Source organism: Canis aureus, chromosome 8, assembly GCF_053574225.1.
Source record: "Canis aureus isolate CA01 chromosome 8, VMU_Caureus_v.1.0, whole genome shotgun sequence".
In the NCBI taxonomy this organism is placed as follows: Eukaryota; Metazoa; Chordata; class Mammalia; order Carnivora; family Canidae; genus Canis; species Canis aureus.
In genome coordinates this window covers 8,755,237-8,773,234 of record NC_135618.1, presented here as the reverse complement: position 1 = coordinate 8,773,234, position 17,998 = coordinate 8,755,237, and the positions used below count along the sequence as shown (strand labels likewise).

The window sequence follows — 17,998 nt, the reverse complement described above, 5'->3', positions numbered from 1 at the left end:
TGTTTATACATGTACATTTAGTTTAAAGAAGATATAAAGTAAATGATAAAATAATATTAAACTAATGTCCATATGGCAGTTTTATTAATATTAGATTTTCTGAAGTTCACAATTGTATTATAGTTATGTAGAGAAAAACCCTATGCTTAGTAACTACATTCTGAAATAGTAAGGGCTAAATGGGCATAATACATACAATCCACTTTTTCAAATAGTTCAGAAAAGTTTTATGTATTTGTATATATGTTTATACACACATATACATATGCATAAGATTACAAAATAGCAAATGTGGCAAATGATAAAAACTGGAAGAAATGGGTAAAGGGTGTTATGGAAATCCTCTGTATTATTATAATCTTTCAATAAGTTTGAAATTATCCCCCTCAATTTTTAAAAAGTCATATTAACCATGTACACAATAGGATATTCATTTCTCTTCTAAGTTGAATTATCTATCAGCAGTTTGACTTATGCTTCACTTTCTTTTTTGCCATCATGTTCTGTCTCCACAGGACTACTAACTAGTACAGAGGCAGGCACACATTCAAGGAGACATTAAAAAACTAAGGAAAGAAAGAACACAAGCTCTGAACATCAGAGTTTAGATCTTAAAAATCCACACATGCTTGCAAAACTCCTAAGCTCTTCCCTGCTGACATTAGAAAGGCATTGCTGCATGTGCCTCATGTCCTGAGCTTCCCCCAGATAATCCCACATGACTTTCCCAACTCACGATTTTCCATTTGATCACCCACTCAACCTTCAGCACAGTCATATCTTTTGCAGAGCTAAAAATAGCCATTCTATCAAATGGGAAGTTAAATAAAGTACTATTTACAGTTAAGAAGACAGCTTTCCTAAGATATTTTTTATGACAATGGATCAGCAAAACAAATATTTGGACAAAATGAAAATATGAAACATGCTCTGTTTATGAAGTTTATAACTAATTCTTAGTGAAGTGGATAGGAATGTCTGCTCTGGAGTCCGATCCCTTGAATTCAAATCCTGAATTTTTCAGCTACCTACCTCTGAAGCAAGCTACTTAACCCTCGCTGATACTGTTTCTACATCTGCAGAATAGAGGTTAATAATAGTGCCTACCCACAGGTGAATCTCCCACACGTCATATTGAGCAAAAGAAGCCAGAAACAATAGAGTACGTAATATATGATTCTACTTAATGAAGTTCAAGAACAAGCAAAACTATGGTGATAGAGGTCAGAATAGTGGCTACCTTTGTGGAGGGAAGCATATTGACTGGAAAGAGGTAAAGGGAGACTTCTGGGTGGTAGAAATGAAGTTTCCTCTTGCTCTGGGTGGTGGTTACACATGTAAGAGTACAGTAAGCTATACATTAAAATTTTGTTATACATCAACAAGAAAAAACATAGTATCAAATATAATTGTGAGGATTAAGTGAGAAAATGTATGTAAAGTGCCTAGTACATGAAAAGCATTCAATATAAGTCAGCTGTTACACAATTGCTTAATAGAACTGTTTAAGAGATGGGACGCCCGGGGGGCTCAACAGTTGAGCGTCTGCCTTTGGCCCAGGGCATGACCCCGGGATCCAGAATGAGTCCTACATCAGGCTACTTGTAGGGAGCCTGCTTCCCACTCAGCCTCAGTCTCTGTCTCTGTCTCTCTTTCTCACTGTGTCTCTCATGAATAAATAAATAAATTAAAAAAAAATAACTGTTTAAGAGATGAGTCTACTTTTCTTTTTACCATTCCTTGGTTCTTAGCTTTCAACACTATTCCAAACATCTCTTGTCTTTGCAGCTCTATACTGCTTTCTTTGTATCTAAATAATTATATAGTTTAAACATGTACAAAAATGTTGAAAAACATTTTTTAAGAAGTAAATAAGTTTCAAAAAATGTGTAAACTTGTGGTGCCTGGGTGGCTTGGTAGAGCATGCAACTCTTGATCTCAGGGTAGTGAGTTCGAGCCCTACACTGAGCATAGAGATTACTTATTTTTTTAAAACATTTATATAGGGATCCCTGGGTGGCACAGTGGTTTAGCGCCTGCCTTTGGCCCAGGGCCCGATCCTGGAGACCCAGGATCGAGTCTCACGTCGGGCTCCCGGTGCATGGAGCCTGTTTCTCCCTCTGCCTATGTCTCTGCCTCTCTCTCTCTCTCTGTGTGTGACTATCATAAATAAAAAATAATAATAATAATAAAAGAAAATAAATAAATAAATAAAACATTTATATATATATGCTACAGACCTATAAGAGCTCACATGGATAATGAGTGGGCACCAAGACCAGGCTTTCCTTTTCAGTAAGTTTTAAATTTTAGAGGAAGTCTAAAGTGAAAGAAAGAAATTCAAGGAAAGGGTAAACAGAAAATGAGGTTTTGAAACATTCTTTAAATGAAATCTTATCAAACCGTCCCTGCTAAGCCAGCTTTCACTCAGAAGATCATTTCTTTGACCTGGTAGCCTTTCTTAAATATTACCCTCAGTTAGGTCATGTAGTTATTTTTTAAAACTTACCTTTATAAAAGCATAGCCAATACCATTATCTGTAATAGTGAGACCAAGTGAATCCTCAGATTTATATACTTCCACTTCTTTTTGGATCCCTTTCACATGGGCAAATATGAAATCTTCAAGGCCTAGATGTGATCCTAAGAGTTTTTCCATATCAACTTTAGGTGTGTTTAAAGTGCAATATAAGATCTGTAAGGAAGAAAGAAATAGGTTAGTTCAGTTTCCATCAGGAAAACATTCTGGTCATTAGTTTATTTAAAATTTAGTCCTCAATTTATTATATAAGAAGTTTTATCATTAAGATTAGGTAATATATACTATTTCCTATAGACAAGACTCTGTACTAAACAATTTATAGCCATGATCTTATTTAATCCTCACAATGACTTTATAAATACATTATCACCTCCAAATCACAGATGAGGAAATTAAGGCTAATAAAAGGAAGTAATTTGCCTACAGTCACAAAGCCAGTATTTGTCAAAAGCAAGATTCTGAGTTCAGATCATATCAACCTTGAAGTGATTTAAACACCTACATTACCTGCCATTTACAAAGCTAAACCCAAAAGTTGTGTATCCAAAGGCAAGGCTAGGCCATGTACACCACAATGAAAATATAGGCACAATGAAAATATATAAGACTATTTTTGAAAACTGGTAATTTTTTTAAATGAGGAAAATTTTTTATCTTGCATTATGGTACTTTGAGAAAAGCAAATTAATGAATGAAGTACTAAAATGAAGAGGTCTAAAACAGACCTTAAAGACTCATTAATCTAATCCCTTAATTTTCAAGATAAAGGAACTGAGGTCTGGAGAGGTTAATGCAATATGGTCAAATTCACCTGATGGTAGAAACAGCATGAAAAACCAGAATAGTGAACAGTTGTATAGGGATTTTTAAGAGACTTATGCCACCAAGTCTTCACTGAACTACATTCTCCTTCAAAAATTGGATTCAGGGACATCTGGGGGGCTCAGTTAAGCATCTGCCTTTGACTCAGGTCGTGATGGCAGGGTTCTGGGATCCAGTCCTGCGTCGGGCTCCCTGCTCAGTTGGGGAGTCTGCTTCTCCCTCTCCCTGCATGTTCTCTCTCCCTCTCCCTCTCTCTCTCAAATAAATAAATAAAATCTTTCCTAAAAAATAGGATTCATTTCCTAAAATCTGCAGTGCAACTCTTAAGTTTGTCCACCATAATCTGAGTAATTTCTGGGACCCAAATAAAAAACTATAGAACAGGAAAAGGAGGGTTGAAAACACATCATTGGGTCAAAAATTAAGTTCAACAAGCATCTGTTGAGTACATACATCCCAAAGAAAAACATTTTTAAAAAGCTGTTTTACACCAAAATGGCTAAATGAAATTTTTTTCCTCTATTACCAAGTAATTTTGCCATAGATGTTGTCAGCCCTTCCTCCAAACCTGAGCCTTGCTTCAGTTCTCACCTTCAACCCTCTCTCTCTATCCCTGGGTTTCCACCATTCCTGATTCCCACCAGAACTTAAGCCTTAATGCACCCATAAGCCTCATGAAGTTCAGAAATGGCACAACTACTACTTATTAAATGGCTCTTTGGGATGGATGCTTGTGTGGCTCAGTGGTTGAGCATCTACCTTCGATTCAGGTCGTGATCCCAGAGTCCAAGAATTAAGTCCCACATCAGGCTCCCCGCAGGAAGCCTGCTTCTTCCTCTGCCTGTCTCTGCCTCTCTCTCTGTTTCTCTCATGAATAAATAAAATCTTTTAAAAAATAAAAAAATTAATGGCTCTTTAAGCCCCATCACAATGTGTCTGAATTAGAAGAGCTCTCTCTGTTCTACAGCTAAAAGGCCCAGCATGGTCAGCAAACTCTGATCAAATCTCAGAAGTGTATGAAAGGAGCTAGTGATGAGGACAAGAGGCAACTGGGTACCAAAGAATAAAGGCTTAAAGAAAAACTGCTCTCCCCACCCTTTTCCTTTTTCAACTGTGGTGAGCTGTGCTAACTGGTGGATCTTTGATTTACCCTTTGTTTTCCTCGGCAGGGCATAATATATTTGGCTTTTCCATTATAAGTTTTTGCAAATACAGTACTAGCATAAAAATTGTATTATTCACGGGGGAGTTTTGGCTTCAATTCCTTATTCTAATTGTAAATCAATGGTATAATTAGCCCACTGACAAAAATCATTAATAGTGTGGGTATAGGGGCAAGGGAATATGCATAGTAAACAGCTTTTCTGGTTTCTTTTCTCGAAAATGATAGAAAGTAGAAGAAACAGTTTTGCTTTATACTGTTTTAAACAGTGAATATGTTAATGGTGTTCACAGTGGATCCCAAACACCATTGATATAAAAGCAACTTATCAGTTAAGAACTGAAACACTACAACATAATGATGATGTAACAGGGCAAGAGAAAAGCCCCAAAAAGGAAATCCCACACAAAGTGGACTTCTAGTCACTAAGCCCTTTCCTTTCCTTCAATTTTTCACGTTTCACTGCAGAGCAAATATTCGATTTCCTGTAGGTCTGACCCTTTTTCATTGTGCTTCCTCTCCTGCAGAATAACGTTCCATTCCAGACAGCCGAAAGTTTGCAGGCAAGGCATCATTTTTTTTTTTTTTTCTGGAAGGACCAGAGCTAGTTATGGAGCTCCACAAGAAGTTGTGTTGAAAACCCGCAGGAATGTAATGGTCACTGAGAGATAGAGTGCAAGCCCTCTGTAACAGTGAGCAACTAAAACTCCCTGACTTCGGGTCAGTTCTCCATGGGAGAATAAAAACCTAACACTTATATGATCTCAACGCACAACTATCAGCAAATATATCTGTAAGTATATGATAAAGGGCTAGAAATTCAAACACATCCTCGCTGAAAAATAAGGAAGTGATATAGCACTTTCTGAATGCGGCAACATTCTTGCTCATCCATCCATCCACCAATTATCTATTAAATATCTTTTTGCCAAGTTCTGTGCTGCACAGAGATGGACAGTGGTACAACAAGGAAATCCCAGGCTCGTCTACTCCACTGAGGTATAGTAAGGCAACATGAGTCAACTGGAATAGATCAAAAGCCATGAACATTTAAACCAAAAGGAACCTCAAATACACATCTTGAGCTTTCCTACCTTCATTCGTACATTCCCCTCAACCAAACTCTAAAATGCCTGCCCGCCCATTCCACCCCTATGCCTTTGCCTATTGAGACTATGGGCAAATGTGACTGACCAGGTGGAATCAATCTCTCCATTTTGCCCACATCATTTAAGTCTAATACCTCATTCAAGTGTCTGAGTCACCTTGCTTTGAAGTCCTATTGGTTTAATACGTGTATTTGTCATTCTCACTCTGAGAAGATAGCTTAGTTCTCTTCCTCCTACAATGTCTAAGAAGCACCCTGCTCAGTTTGTATGAGTGGTGTTTACAGCACATGTTCACTTACTTCAGTTGATAGAATATACACGTATACTAGGTCTTATTATCCTCATTTTGCAGATGAGAAAGTTCTGACCTTATCCAATTAACACAGCTAGTAAATGTTTACTATCAGGATAGAAAAAAAAAATGATGCACTGTTCAGGTCATATCAGTCACTAAGAAATACTTGCTTCCACTGTAAGCATACTAGATAAAGAACAGTAAAACATACTATTTAACATTTTTTATACCTTCTGGTGAACAAACTAAATCAAAAGAAAGTAAACTCATGGCTAGGTATCCTATATTATAAGGTGAGTCATCCATTAGATAAAACTTTCCTGATGCTTTTTACTATAAAATGAAATCCTTAACATCTTTTGAGGTATCCATATTTAGTGCTTTACTACCAATCATTGCCCATTTTTATAAGATAAATGGAATATTCTAGTTGCAGCTGTGCTCTCCAAGTCTCTGTCTCCCTGACCAAACACCAGATGGCCTCCCAGACCTGCCACCCAACTGCTGCCAGCCATCACCACCCACAAAGGAGCCGCGCAAGAAGGTGCTGCACAGGGCCCCAAGAGGCTACATCAGGAGTTGATGACCCTTATGACCTCTTCTTCTGCCTTACCTGAATCTGCCAACCTTCCTAATGGGCGGGGACAATCCATGCAGCACCTGGCACAGTACATAAAAACCTGAGAAGTTCTCCTTAGAGTTTGCCAGTGGTCCCTGCTACAACTTGCCCACAGTGAAGTTCCTCACACACTCTGCTATCACCCCAATGTTACACCCAGGGTAACATCTGTCTAGACATCCTGAAGGACAAGTGGTCTGTCCTGTAAGACGTCAGGACCATCCTGTCGTCCATCCCAAACCTGCTAGGAGAACCCAACACCGATAGTCCTTTGAACACGCATGCCACAGAGCTCTGGAAAATCCCCACAAGCCTTTAAGAAATGTCTGCAAGAAACCTACTCAAAGCAGATCTCCAGCCAAGAACCCTGACTGTCTAGTTTCTCTTCTAGTGTTGTCTTTTTTTCCCTTTGCTTCATTTCTATAGAGAAGTCTGTAGCTTAAGCTGCAGTGTCATTTTTGTTTTGTTTCTGTTTTTTAAGTCTGATTGAGCCCTTGTGATGAATATGTTAAATACACTGGGTTTTAAAAAAGATAAATAGAATATTCATGACTATTTTCTAAAGCAGCTGTACCCAGCAGATATGTAACAAGTCACATAATTTTAAATTTTCTAATAGTTGCATTAACAAAAGTAAAAATAGATATTAATTTATTCAAATTATATAACCCATATATTTCAAAAATATGATCAATATGAAAATTGAGATAAATAAAAATCTTCAAAAAAATTTTAATGTAAACTCTTCATGAGAGGCAGAGACATGACCTAAGCCAAAAGCAGACTCAACCACTGAGCCACCCAGGTGCCCTACATTTTTTAAGATCTTATTCAGCTTGAGGCAGCCCAGGTGGCTCAGCAGTTTAAGCACCGCCTTCAGCCCAGGGCGCAATCCTGAAGTCCCAGGATCAAGTCCCACGTCGGGCTCCCTGCATGGAGCCTGCTTCTCCCTCTGCCTGTCTCTCTGCCTCTCTCTCCTCTCTCTCTCTCTCTCTCTCTGTGTGTGTGTCTCATGAATAAATAAATTAAAATCTTAAAAAAAAAATAAAGATCTTATTCAGCTTGAACCAGCCAGAGTGTCCAGTACCCATATTTGGCTACTAACTACCAAACTGAGCAGCTCAGTTCTAGAATCTCCGGTCTTTATCAGTTTTATACTTTATACTTTTCCCATCTCCATACATCTGTACATGGCATTTCCTTGGCCAAAAAATGCATAGCTAAAATCCAACTTCTAAATCCAGTCTATGTCAAAATCTTCCCCAACCAATAAAGTCTACTACATTTTCTATTATCATCATCCTAAGCTAACTTTTTTTTAATATTTTGAAGTAATCTCTATACCCAATGTGGGGCTCAAACTCATGACCCCAAGATCAAGAGTTGTATGCTCCACCACCTTGGCCAGCCAGGTGCCCCTAACATCATTTCTTTATCTTCTACACACCTATTAAATTTAATAGGTCTTTTGTAGGACTCACCATATGTGGCTTTGTAAATTTTTAGTAGGTAAGGATTTATTTTATTGTCTTATTTGTCTTATTGTGTGCCTATATACTTGTGCCCTATCTATAGGGAAAGATGGATTACTTGTAGAAAGCTATTGCCCTTTGGGGCCTGATGGTGGAGATCCCTAAGTTGCCATTGTGCTTGATCTACAGTATACACTCCCCTTTCCCCCAAAAGTTTGTTTTGGACACTTCTCTTTCCCCATCTTAATCCATATGAAAACTAGGGTAGGAGTGACCCTATCCTCAGTTCCATGGGGAATGAATCATGATTAGGCTTAACTGATGACCAATTCATTCATTATCCAATTTAGGCCAACAAGATCCAGGAAATAATTTATTAGGATTTCTGGGAAAGAATCTTCTCTTTTCCATAGAAGCTACTGTAAAGATGGCACTCACACATACTCTCTCTCTAAATAATGTGAAATCTAAAGCTACACAGCCTCAATGCAAACACTAGATGAGTGACCTGGGGGACATGGATAAGGGAGAGCCTCTGGATCCAGCCTTCCCAAAGACAGTCAGTAGTGGACACTGGAAGTCATTCCACTCTTTTCTTCTCTTAACATACGTTCATGTGTTGGGTATCTATACCTCCTGTGTACTTTGGAGGAAAAGGACTCATATCCCCTATTCTAGGCATGAGATATAAACTAGTCCAGGTGGTAATTTAGGAGAGGCAGGTATCCCAATCCTGGCCAACTAGACATGGAAGGAAGATGCCCAAGAATGTCCTGGAAAATAGTTCTTTCACTCTTAATAAACGTGCTTAAATACAATTTCCTCCTTCCCCTGGATGTTGCCTTATCTGTACATGGTCTGGGAACTACCCCTCTCATCTTACTACCAACAGAGGACGAGTTCACTGCCAAGAAAGACAAAGTAAAGAGTTGGAGTAAACCTAGATCCCTGGCATTGGTGAGTTGCTCTGTTCAACCCTGGAGCCCACTCTACCCCTTTTATATAAAATAATTATTTTGGACAATTTTAGCAAGTAGTTTTACATTATTTGCAGCTGAAAATATCCTGATACACAATCCTATCCCAGAATATTTAGTTACACAAGCCAATAATTTCACCAACATATTCTAGGTTATTTTTCAACTAAAAAAATTCCTGAAAGAATCACTCAAATATTTTGAATATTTATAATTCTTCAGTTTTAAAAGTTCTTTCAACCTACTATTTCATTTCATCCTTAAACTCAGTAAGGCAGATAGCGAATTGTGTTTAACGCACTGAGGTACTCTGCATCCTTATTGTAATTTCATGTCCTATTCTTCTATCAAAAATTTCAGGCACAGAAAAGTGGCTCCCCCTTCCAATAGGAGCAAAAAATAAAAAGGTAGGGCATGCCTGGATGGCTCAGTTGGTTAAGTGTTTGACTCTTGATTTTGGCTCAGGTCATGATTTCACGGTTGTGAGATTGGGCTCCATGCTGTGTGTAAAACCTGCTTAAGATTCTCTCTCCCTCTGCCCCTACCCACCCCCCGTGTGTGTGTGTGTGTGTGTGTGTGTGTGTGTGTGTGTGTGTTAAAAAAAAACAGTGAATTAAGAGGTAAGAGAACTGAGGTGCTGATTGATTGGCTGGCTGAGCTGGAAGAGGATGCAATTCTTGATCTCAGTGTCATGAGTTCAAGCCCCACACTAGGAAAGATTATTTTAAGATTTTATTTATTTATTTACTTACTTATTTGACAGAGACAGAGTGAGCAACTGAGCACAAGCAAGGAGAGTGGGAGGGAGGAGAAGCAGGCTCCCCATTAAGCAGAGAGCCTGATGTGGGGCTCAATCTCAGGACCCTAGGATCATGACCTGAGCCTAAGGCAGACACTTAACTAAGCCACACAAGCACCCAAGATTTTTATTTAAAAAATAAAAAAAGAAGAAGAAGAAGTAAGAGACTTGGATCTAGTCCCGATTCCATACTCTCAGTGAGCTCAGTCAAGTCATTTGACCTCCACAGTCCTCATGTACATCATGGCATTATTAAAGCTTGGTCTACATCATCCAGTTGTTATAAAAATTTCAATAAGAGACTATATATAAAGTATGTTTTAAACTAAAAAGCTCTTTTTGAAGTTATTATTATTCCTGGAATATAAGTGCTTCTTGAACAGTAATATTTACACCTATGCTTAAAAGCTGCTTAAATTGCAAGAGTTTTCCTAAAGAGATCAGATTTTGCTCCTTTTTAATATAACCACCAAGATGGGCTTCATTTTCTCCCATAAATTACATTATGGGAGGCAACTCCATTGTTGAAGAATAACTCGTGGACAGTGTTCTTACCATGCATTATATTTGAATTGCTATCTTCCAGTTCTCATCATGTGGTTATGACTATTCACCCTTAAAACTTAATATGGTTACAATGATAAGTCTGAAGGACTAGAGTCATTAGTATAAATTAATATTGCTTTTTCTCTCCATTATATACTTTACAATGTGCTTTGTGAATAAGGTTAAATCATTTGTCGTTTGTGTTTCAAAAGATATTCTGGCCCATAAAGAGGTCACAAATCTCTCCAAAAACACATCAAATGCATTTAAAAAAAAAAAATCCAGGAAGTCCATTTCCAACTTTCTTTTGTTTAATGCCTTCCTTAAACAGGAACTGACTTGGCCAAAGATTCCATGTGTCCCAAAGCCCTCTGAAAGAAATTATGGGCTTGTGTAGTTGGCATTACATTATTTGTGGGTGTGATTTTAAATATAAGCAACTGGAATGTAACCTCTTGGGGTTATTTAAAGTAGCAGTATTAATAAATATTTTAATGCAACTACTTTCTTCTCAACCTACCCCAAGAATTTTGCTAACTTTTTATGTTTTCTATAATAAACATTATAGAAATATCAATGTTATTATAGAAAAAGTATATAATAACAAATCTAGGGGCGCCTGAGTGGTTCAGTGGTTTAGCACCACCTTCGACTCAGGTTGTGATCCTGAGACCCGGGATTTAGTCCCATGTCAGGCTCCCTGCATGGAGCCTGCTTCTCCCTCTGCCTGTGTCCCAGCCTCTCTGTGTGTGTGTCTCTCATGAATAAATAAAATATATTCTTTAAAAAAAAAAAAAACCTAATAATTAACTACACCATGTTTCCCCCCCCCCCCAGTAGTGGCCTTAAGTTATCTCTACACCCAACATGGGGCTCAAACTCATGACTCTGAGATCAAGAGTCATGTGCTCTACAGAATGAGCCAGCCAGGTACCTCAACTAAACTATACTTTCATCAGGAGTTAATACCTTATCTTTATGCATAAGAACACCACTTGGATTGTTTCCTTTGTTAATGACTGTGGCATTATCTGGGTTGTTCTCATGCTCTAAGTCTCAAAGACTTTTTACTCAATAAGAGAAAAAAAGATAATTTTATCTCCACCTAGTTAATTGCTCTTGAAACAGCAGGAATTAAACTAAGAAACTAAGAACAAAATAATTATGAGGGGAAAAAAAATAATTATGAGGGGCATGGTAGGTTACCCACTTGCCCTAAGTGTCTGAACAGAAGGGAGTAGCTCTAGCCAAGCCAGTGACAAAGCTGTTACTCATTACCCTTCTGGGGTACCAGGCTGGCTCAGTCAGTAGAGCATGACTCTTGATCTCAGAGTTGTGAGTTCAAGCCCCATCTTAGGCACAGAGCCTACTAAAAATTAACAACTTTTTAAAAGCCCTGAGTTTCTTATGCTACATGGTTCCCAAAAAATATGTGGTAAATATATTGTACCAAATAACTTCTAAAACTCAAATAATTCTTCAATTATAGTCATAAACTGGAGCACCTGCTCATCCCTCTCAGCTGTACACAGTTTGAATACTGGCTCCCACTTCCAGGAAAGTAGTGGGAAAGTGAAGCAACTGAGAAGATAAGTCTGAAAGAATGGAAAAATAAAATCAAAATTACAGGTCCAAGAAACATGATGTACATCAGGTGCTTTCACAAATTACTTCCTTTATTGCCTACAGTAATTCTAGGTGAGAGGTGTTATATTAGCACCACCATTACCCCCACACACACTTTTTTTATAACAGATTAAAAAATAAAGACTTACAAATGGCACCATTTGCAACAATATGGATGGACCTTGGGAGCATTATACTAAGTGAAATAAATCTGACCAAGAAAGTCAAATACTCACTTATATGTAGAATCTAAAAAAACAAACCTCAAAGATACAGAATAGATTGGTGGCTGCCAGCAGGGAGGAAGGGGGGGGCACACGGACAGGGTAGGCAAAATAGGTGAAGGTAGTCAAACCTACAAACTTCCAGTTATAAAATAAACAAGTCCTGGGGAGGCGATGTACAGTATGACAACTATAGTTAATACTGTATTGTATATTTGAAAGTTGCTAAGAAAGATCTTATAAGTTCTCATCACAAGAAATTATAACTGTGTTGGTTGATGTTAACGGGATATTGTGGTGATCATTTCTTAATATATACAAATATTGAATCATTATACTGTAACCTGAAACTAGCAATATATATATTACATCTCAAAAGAGGAAAGAAGAAAGAAAGAAAGAAAAGAAAGAAAAGAAAGAAGAAAGAAAAGAAAAGAAAAAAGAAAAGAAAAGAAAAGAAAAGAAAAGAAAAGAAAAGAAAAGAAAAGAAAAGAAAAGAAAAGAAAGAAAGAAAGAAAGAAAGAATGGGCTTAGAGCCCGCTCTAAGTAGTAGTATTTGGTGCAAATAAGATTCCAACTCTGGATGTCCAAGTTCTTTTCCCTACAATGTTACCTCTCTTAACATCTAATATCTGCAGAGAGAGACACACATAAGTTACTGATCACTTCCTAAGGCATTAGTTCAACTAATCCTTGTGAGTCAGGTCATGAGGGCAGGCATCAATCACTACACCCTGTGCGGAGAGGAGAAAACCAGCTCAGACCCATTAATGATTTATCTAAGATCACATAAGCTTATGAATGACAAAACAAGAATTCAAACTTCTGGACTTTTTCTAACCCATGATGCTATAACTGTGATGTAAACATAAATTCAGCTTTGAATTTAAAACAAAGAAAAAAATTAAAAAATAAAATTAAATAAAAATAAATTAAAAAATAAAAAACAAAGGCAGAAACTACACAGTTTTTGCTCTACACAGAGTCAAATAATACTGTTTATCTAATAAACCACTCACTTCCTAAAAGGAGTTAAAATAGATTGCAAAAGGGAGCTATTTGTAAGTGGACTTTAAAAATCAAATGTATTAGATGATTAGTAAATATCAAAATACTAACACATTGTTTGATTTACTTTTATTATAGAATTATAGTGATTTACAATTTTAAAATTATTTCTTCCAGTTAAAAAAATCTTGAAACTGACTAGTGCATTTGTTTCTTTGTATTATAAAGTCACTTAAAATCTCAAGCCAATTATTTTCCCAGCATAATACGTGTACTAAATTTTTAAGATTTGTTTTTAAAATATAAATTATATATTTATATATATATATAGTGCCCCTACCTTCACCTTATCAACAACTACAGTCATCTAGAAACAAGTTTCACTTGCAAAAGATAAAACTGGCAACAAGACAGATATTTAGAAACCTGATACTGTATGTTCTATTTAGACCTTCATGAGGATATTGTACAAAGCCCTGCCTCGAACTGTGTAGAACTTTCTATAAATGATTCACGTCTAAATTAGCTGCCCTGGGTCAGCAGTGGCCAGTCTTAAATAAAAGGTGAATCATCCTTTGTACTCTTCCTTCTTCAGTACAACCACTTTTTTAGTGAGCAAAATAATAGGACAAAAATAATTTCATCCAAAAAAGGGGGGGCAGATTTATATTTGTTAATCTACCAAATGACTTCCCACAGTAACCAAGAGAACATTTTCTATTGCTAATGAAAGCTAAGCAAAGCAACTATGTGTCCGAGAACGTCAGAATTCTCAAAGCAATTCTTGAAACATAAGGTTAAAAGGATAGGGATGGTTTCAGTCTTGCCTTTGTGGACATTACAGAAACACTAAGCCGAGTAAGATAAATCAAATGTGTATAGCTATATATATCATCCTTTTCCACAATATTCTTCCAGTCAGAACTTTATCCTAGTCTAATAATGCTGCACGGTTACGTGCCAACTTTAAAGACATCATAAATCACTGCGATTCCCCTGGTCAGGTGCTGTCTCAAATTTTCCAGCTTTCTAAACCTACTTATCTTCTTTAAAGCCTCCTCTTATTTGACACCCAAAATGGAAAAGAACATAAAAAGACAAAGAAACTATAACAAGGAGACATTTTACATCTAAGAACAAGGTAGTAGGGTGGCTTGTGAAATTTTATAAATTATATTAACGGAGAGATTTAGGATTCAAATTTCTAGTTTACCAAATACACAAATACAATGTATAAAAGATGGCCATTATATCCTAAAAGGGCCCCTAATAAAAATGTTTAAATGTGCTCATCATATCAGCCCAGGCAGCAGACAAAAGCCTGACGATGAAATGGGTACAAGCATGTGGTATTTAAAAACCATCCAAATAGGGGCACCTGGCTGGTTCTGTTGGTAGAGCATCCAACTCTTGGTCTTGGGGTTGTGAGCGTGAGCCCTACATTGGGTGCATATTACTTAAAAAAAATACTAAAAAACAAAAACCACCCAAATGGATCATGGAAAGCAAGCATCATGAGCCACTGAGGAGTCAAGTGGGAGGGACAGGGGAAGGTGGTCTATTCTTTACTATTTTCTAGAACAGAAATTCTGAAAGAGATGAGCACTTCATGAAAAAAGTGGGCCATTTGAGGAACTATAAACATCTTGACAGAAAAAGGTTGAAACTGATCTTTATTCTAAACTAGGGCACCTGAAAAGGCAGGAAAATGTACAAGGTGATAAAGTGAGTGGTGACAGAAGAAAATGTGCTGCAGGGTTCCCTAGATGAGAGGCCGCAAAGGAGGAGGGCAAGGCAAACTCAGGGACCACCTCAGACACTTAGATTGTTCGTTGCAACATTTCAGAAACATCGAAAGAAAAAAACAAAAACTCCTATGGGTAGGGCCAGTGTGACACAAGTAAGGGCAGCCCTGAATTTGGAGTGTGAGTGCGTGTGTGTGTGTGTGTGTGTGTGTGTGTGTAGACTGTTCTAGGCTCAGGTTGCTTAATTCTGAACCATCTCCCACCCCAGAAATAGAGAGCCCCAAGAACAGAGACTGGGAAGAGGTGGAAAGGAGCTGCCAAGACCAGAATTATGTCACAGGCTCAGAGACACTTAGGCACAACCCTGGCTGGAGGACTCTCCCCTCTGCTTGCAGTGGCTGACGACTAGTTCCTGCACCCCTGGCTCTACGGAGCATCTTCCCCCCACCCCGCTGGCCAACATTACTGCCATTCCTACCTATAAAACCCCTGGGACTGGAGCAAGCAGAACAGTTAAAAGGGGAGAACCCAGCAGGGTCAGGAGGCTTCCCGAAGAAGCTGGCAGGCTACCACAGGGTTCCGTCCTCGACTCCCAGGAATGTGTCACCACGCCAGAGCCAGGACGAGCAGTACCAGCATCTCCTGGCTCCAGGCCTGGTGCTGACGCTGCGTCCTCACTATCTGCTTCTATTTTTGTAACCACACTATCCTCTCCCCACCCCCTCCCCAAATGGCTATAATTCAAAAACGTCCTTACTGCCCAGGAAACCAGATTGTATTTTGTTGGTGTTTAATTGGTAAATGTATGAAACTTTCTCACATATTTTTCTTCTTCTTCTTCTTTTTTTTTTTTTAGGAGGCAATTTGGTTACAGTTAGGCCGACTCCAGATTCCAGTTTACCACCGTTGTCCCAGAGTTTTGTTTTTTGAGTAGGCTGCCTGCCCAATGTGGGGCTTGAACTCACAACCCTATGATCAAGAATCTTATGCTCTACCAACTGTGCCAGCCAGGCACCCTCCCACCATCCCATCATTCCACCACCCCACTAGGGTAGTTCTTAACACCATCCCTGTCACTCTCTGAAGTGTCTGGATTTGGGGTATAAATTATACGGCCATCTATTTATAATACGCCTTCTACTAAGCTGATCAAATAAGCATATTTCCATTTCAGAATGGCATGGCTAAAGACAGCATGAGATAAAAGGAAAAACATAAATTTGGACGTTGAGGTAAAACAGTAGTAGAGTTCTTCCTCTATCTTTCAACATTTAAGTAATTTCCCCAAAAGCTTCTTGGAAGCAAGTATCAGTGTCTAGGACTTAAGCACAATTTAGATCCTAGGAGACTTGAGTGTGGGGAGAGTTGAAAATGAGCTCTGCATGTTCAATGAGAGAAGAGAGTAAAATATAATTATATGCGGAGACAAATTCTGTCGCAGGTATTCTCTATGTCTAGAAACGGGCCACAAAGAAATATGGATTTTATTAATGAGTTATTTTTGGCACACGAGAAATAAACATTGACAAGTACAATGCAAAGCAATTCTGAATAAATTGGTATATTTAATATTTCTCAAGTTTATTTTATTTTTTTAAGATTTTATTTATTTATTCATGAGAGACACAGAGAGAGAGAGAGAGAGGCAGAGACATAGGCAGAGGGAGAAGCAGGCTCCATGCAGGGAGCCGATGTGGGACTCGATCCCAGGTCTCCAGGATCACACCCCAGGCCATAGGCGGTGCTAAACTGCTGCACCACTGGGGCTACCCTATTTCTCAAGTTTAGCTGAGATCTTCAATTTTGTTTATTTAAATCGTTTATTAGGTTTATACTAAACTTTACTGAAGAAACCCTCATTGAAAAGGTCTAGATTAGTTACTATAACACAGAATTCCACACTGAGATAACTTAGTTTGAGGATCACATATAGGGATACACTTTTAAATGTCTTTTCCTTATGTGGGGGGGATTTGGCCAAGGGTAGGAGAATGAAAACTGTACAGATCTAGAAGAGAAAAATAAAGGGGGAAAATGCAAAAAAAAAAAAAAAAAAGTATCCAGAGTTGAAAAAACAAAAAAAAAGCATCTTGTTCAAGGAAAAGAAAGAAGGGAACTAACATTTATTGAATCATTATTCTAGATACTGAACATGCTATTTCATTCAATTCTTACAATAAATTCCATAAAGCAAATATCATTTGTATGTTTTCCCAGTGAGAAAAAAAAAATGGGCTAGAAGGTGGTATCTCTAGGATTGAAACACAGGGCATGCCACTCTCCCTGAAATCCCACTCCCCACAGCAAACTGACCTGAAAGCCTTTCTATCATGCCACCCTGACTCCCCACGTGTCATAGAACGCTGTGAACCTGTCAAATAGCCACAGCAACATGTGTTACTTTGAGATATTATAAAAGTCTAAAACATCACAAATTTAACAAATCAATGATATACTCCACTCTGTTTAATTACAATCCCATAAGATTAATCCTAAAATTGAACATATAAGGTCTTTCTGCTTCTTGCTTTCCCTTCTTGCTTTCCTTTACTACCCAACTTTACAGTGTAGAGCAAGTACTTAATTTCAAGCAACTGGTTTATAAAGCAACGTTGGGGCGTGGGGGGTTGGCCTCTAATGAAAAAAAATGAAATTTTGTGGAGGCTTTTCTGATTGTTAGAATGACTGTGTGACACCACTGGCATTTGGGAGACAGGGGACGATGCAGGGATATTGTATGAACTCTAACACAGAAGCCCAGCTCAGTGAAGGACTGTGTGGCATACCATATGATTTTCAAATGTCCTACCAGATATTCACACTGGGAAGAGGAAAACAAAAGGATTTATTTAAGCCTAAACCCTAGCTGTGTTATAAAGTATTTTTGGTTATCAATTTCCTGGGTTGTGATTACCATGTAAATCAAGGAAAAGACTTGCCTGTCTATGCAGAGCAATTACCAACAATGGTTTACCATTTTAAAAAATCAAGCCACTCATGAGAATAACTATTCAGGTTATGTTTTATGTTGAAAGTTCAAATATTGGGATGT

At 38.0% G+C, this 17,998-nt stretch overlaps 1 protein-coding gene and 1 pseudogene across 1 annotated transcript in view; one reads left to right on the top strand and one right to left on the bottom strand.

Annotated features, from left to right (window-relative positions):
- The window catches only part of GIPC2 (GIPC PDZ domain containing family member 2), an 85,212-nt gene that overhangs the window by 48,063 nt on the left and 19,151 nt on the right, over positions 1-17,998 (bottom strand). The window contains 1 exon segment of the mRNA XM_077905148.1: positions 2,510-2,695. Within this exon segment, the coding sequence (XP_077761274.1) occupies positions 2,510-2,695 (186 nt within the window).
- On the top strand, positions 6,513-6,920 carry LOC144318006 (ubiquitin-conjugating enzyme E2 C pseudogene; annotated as a pseudogene).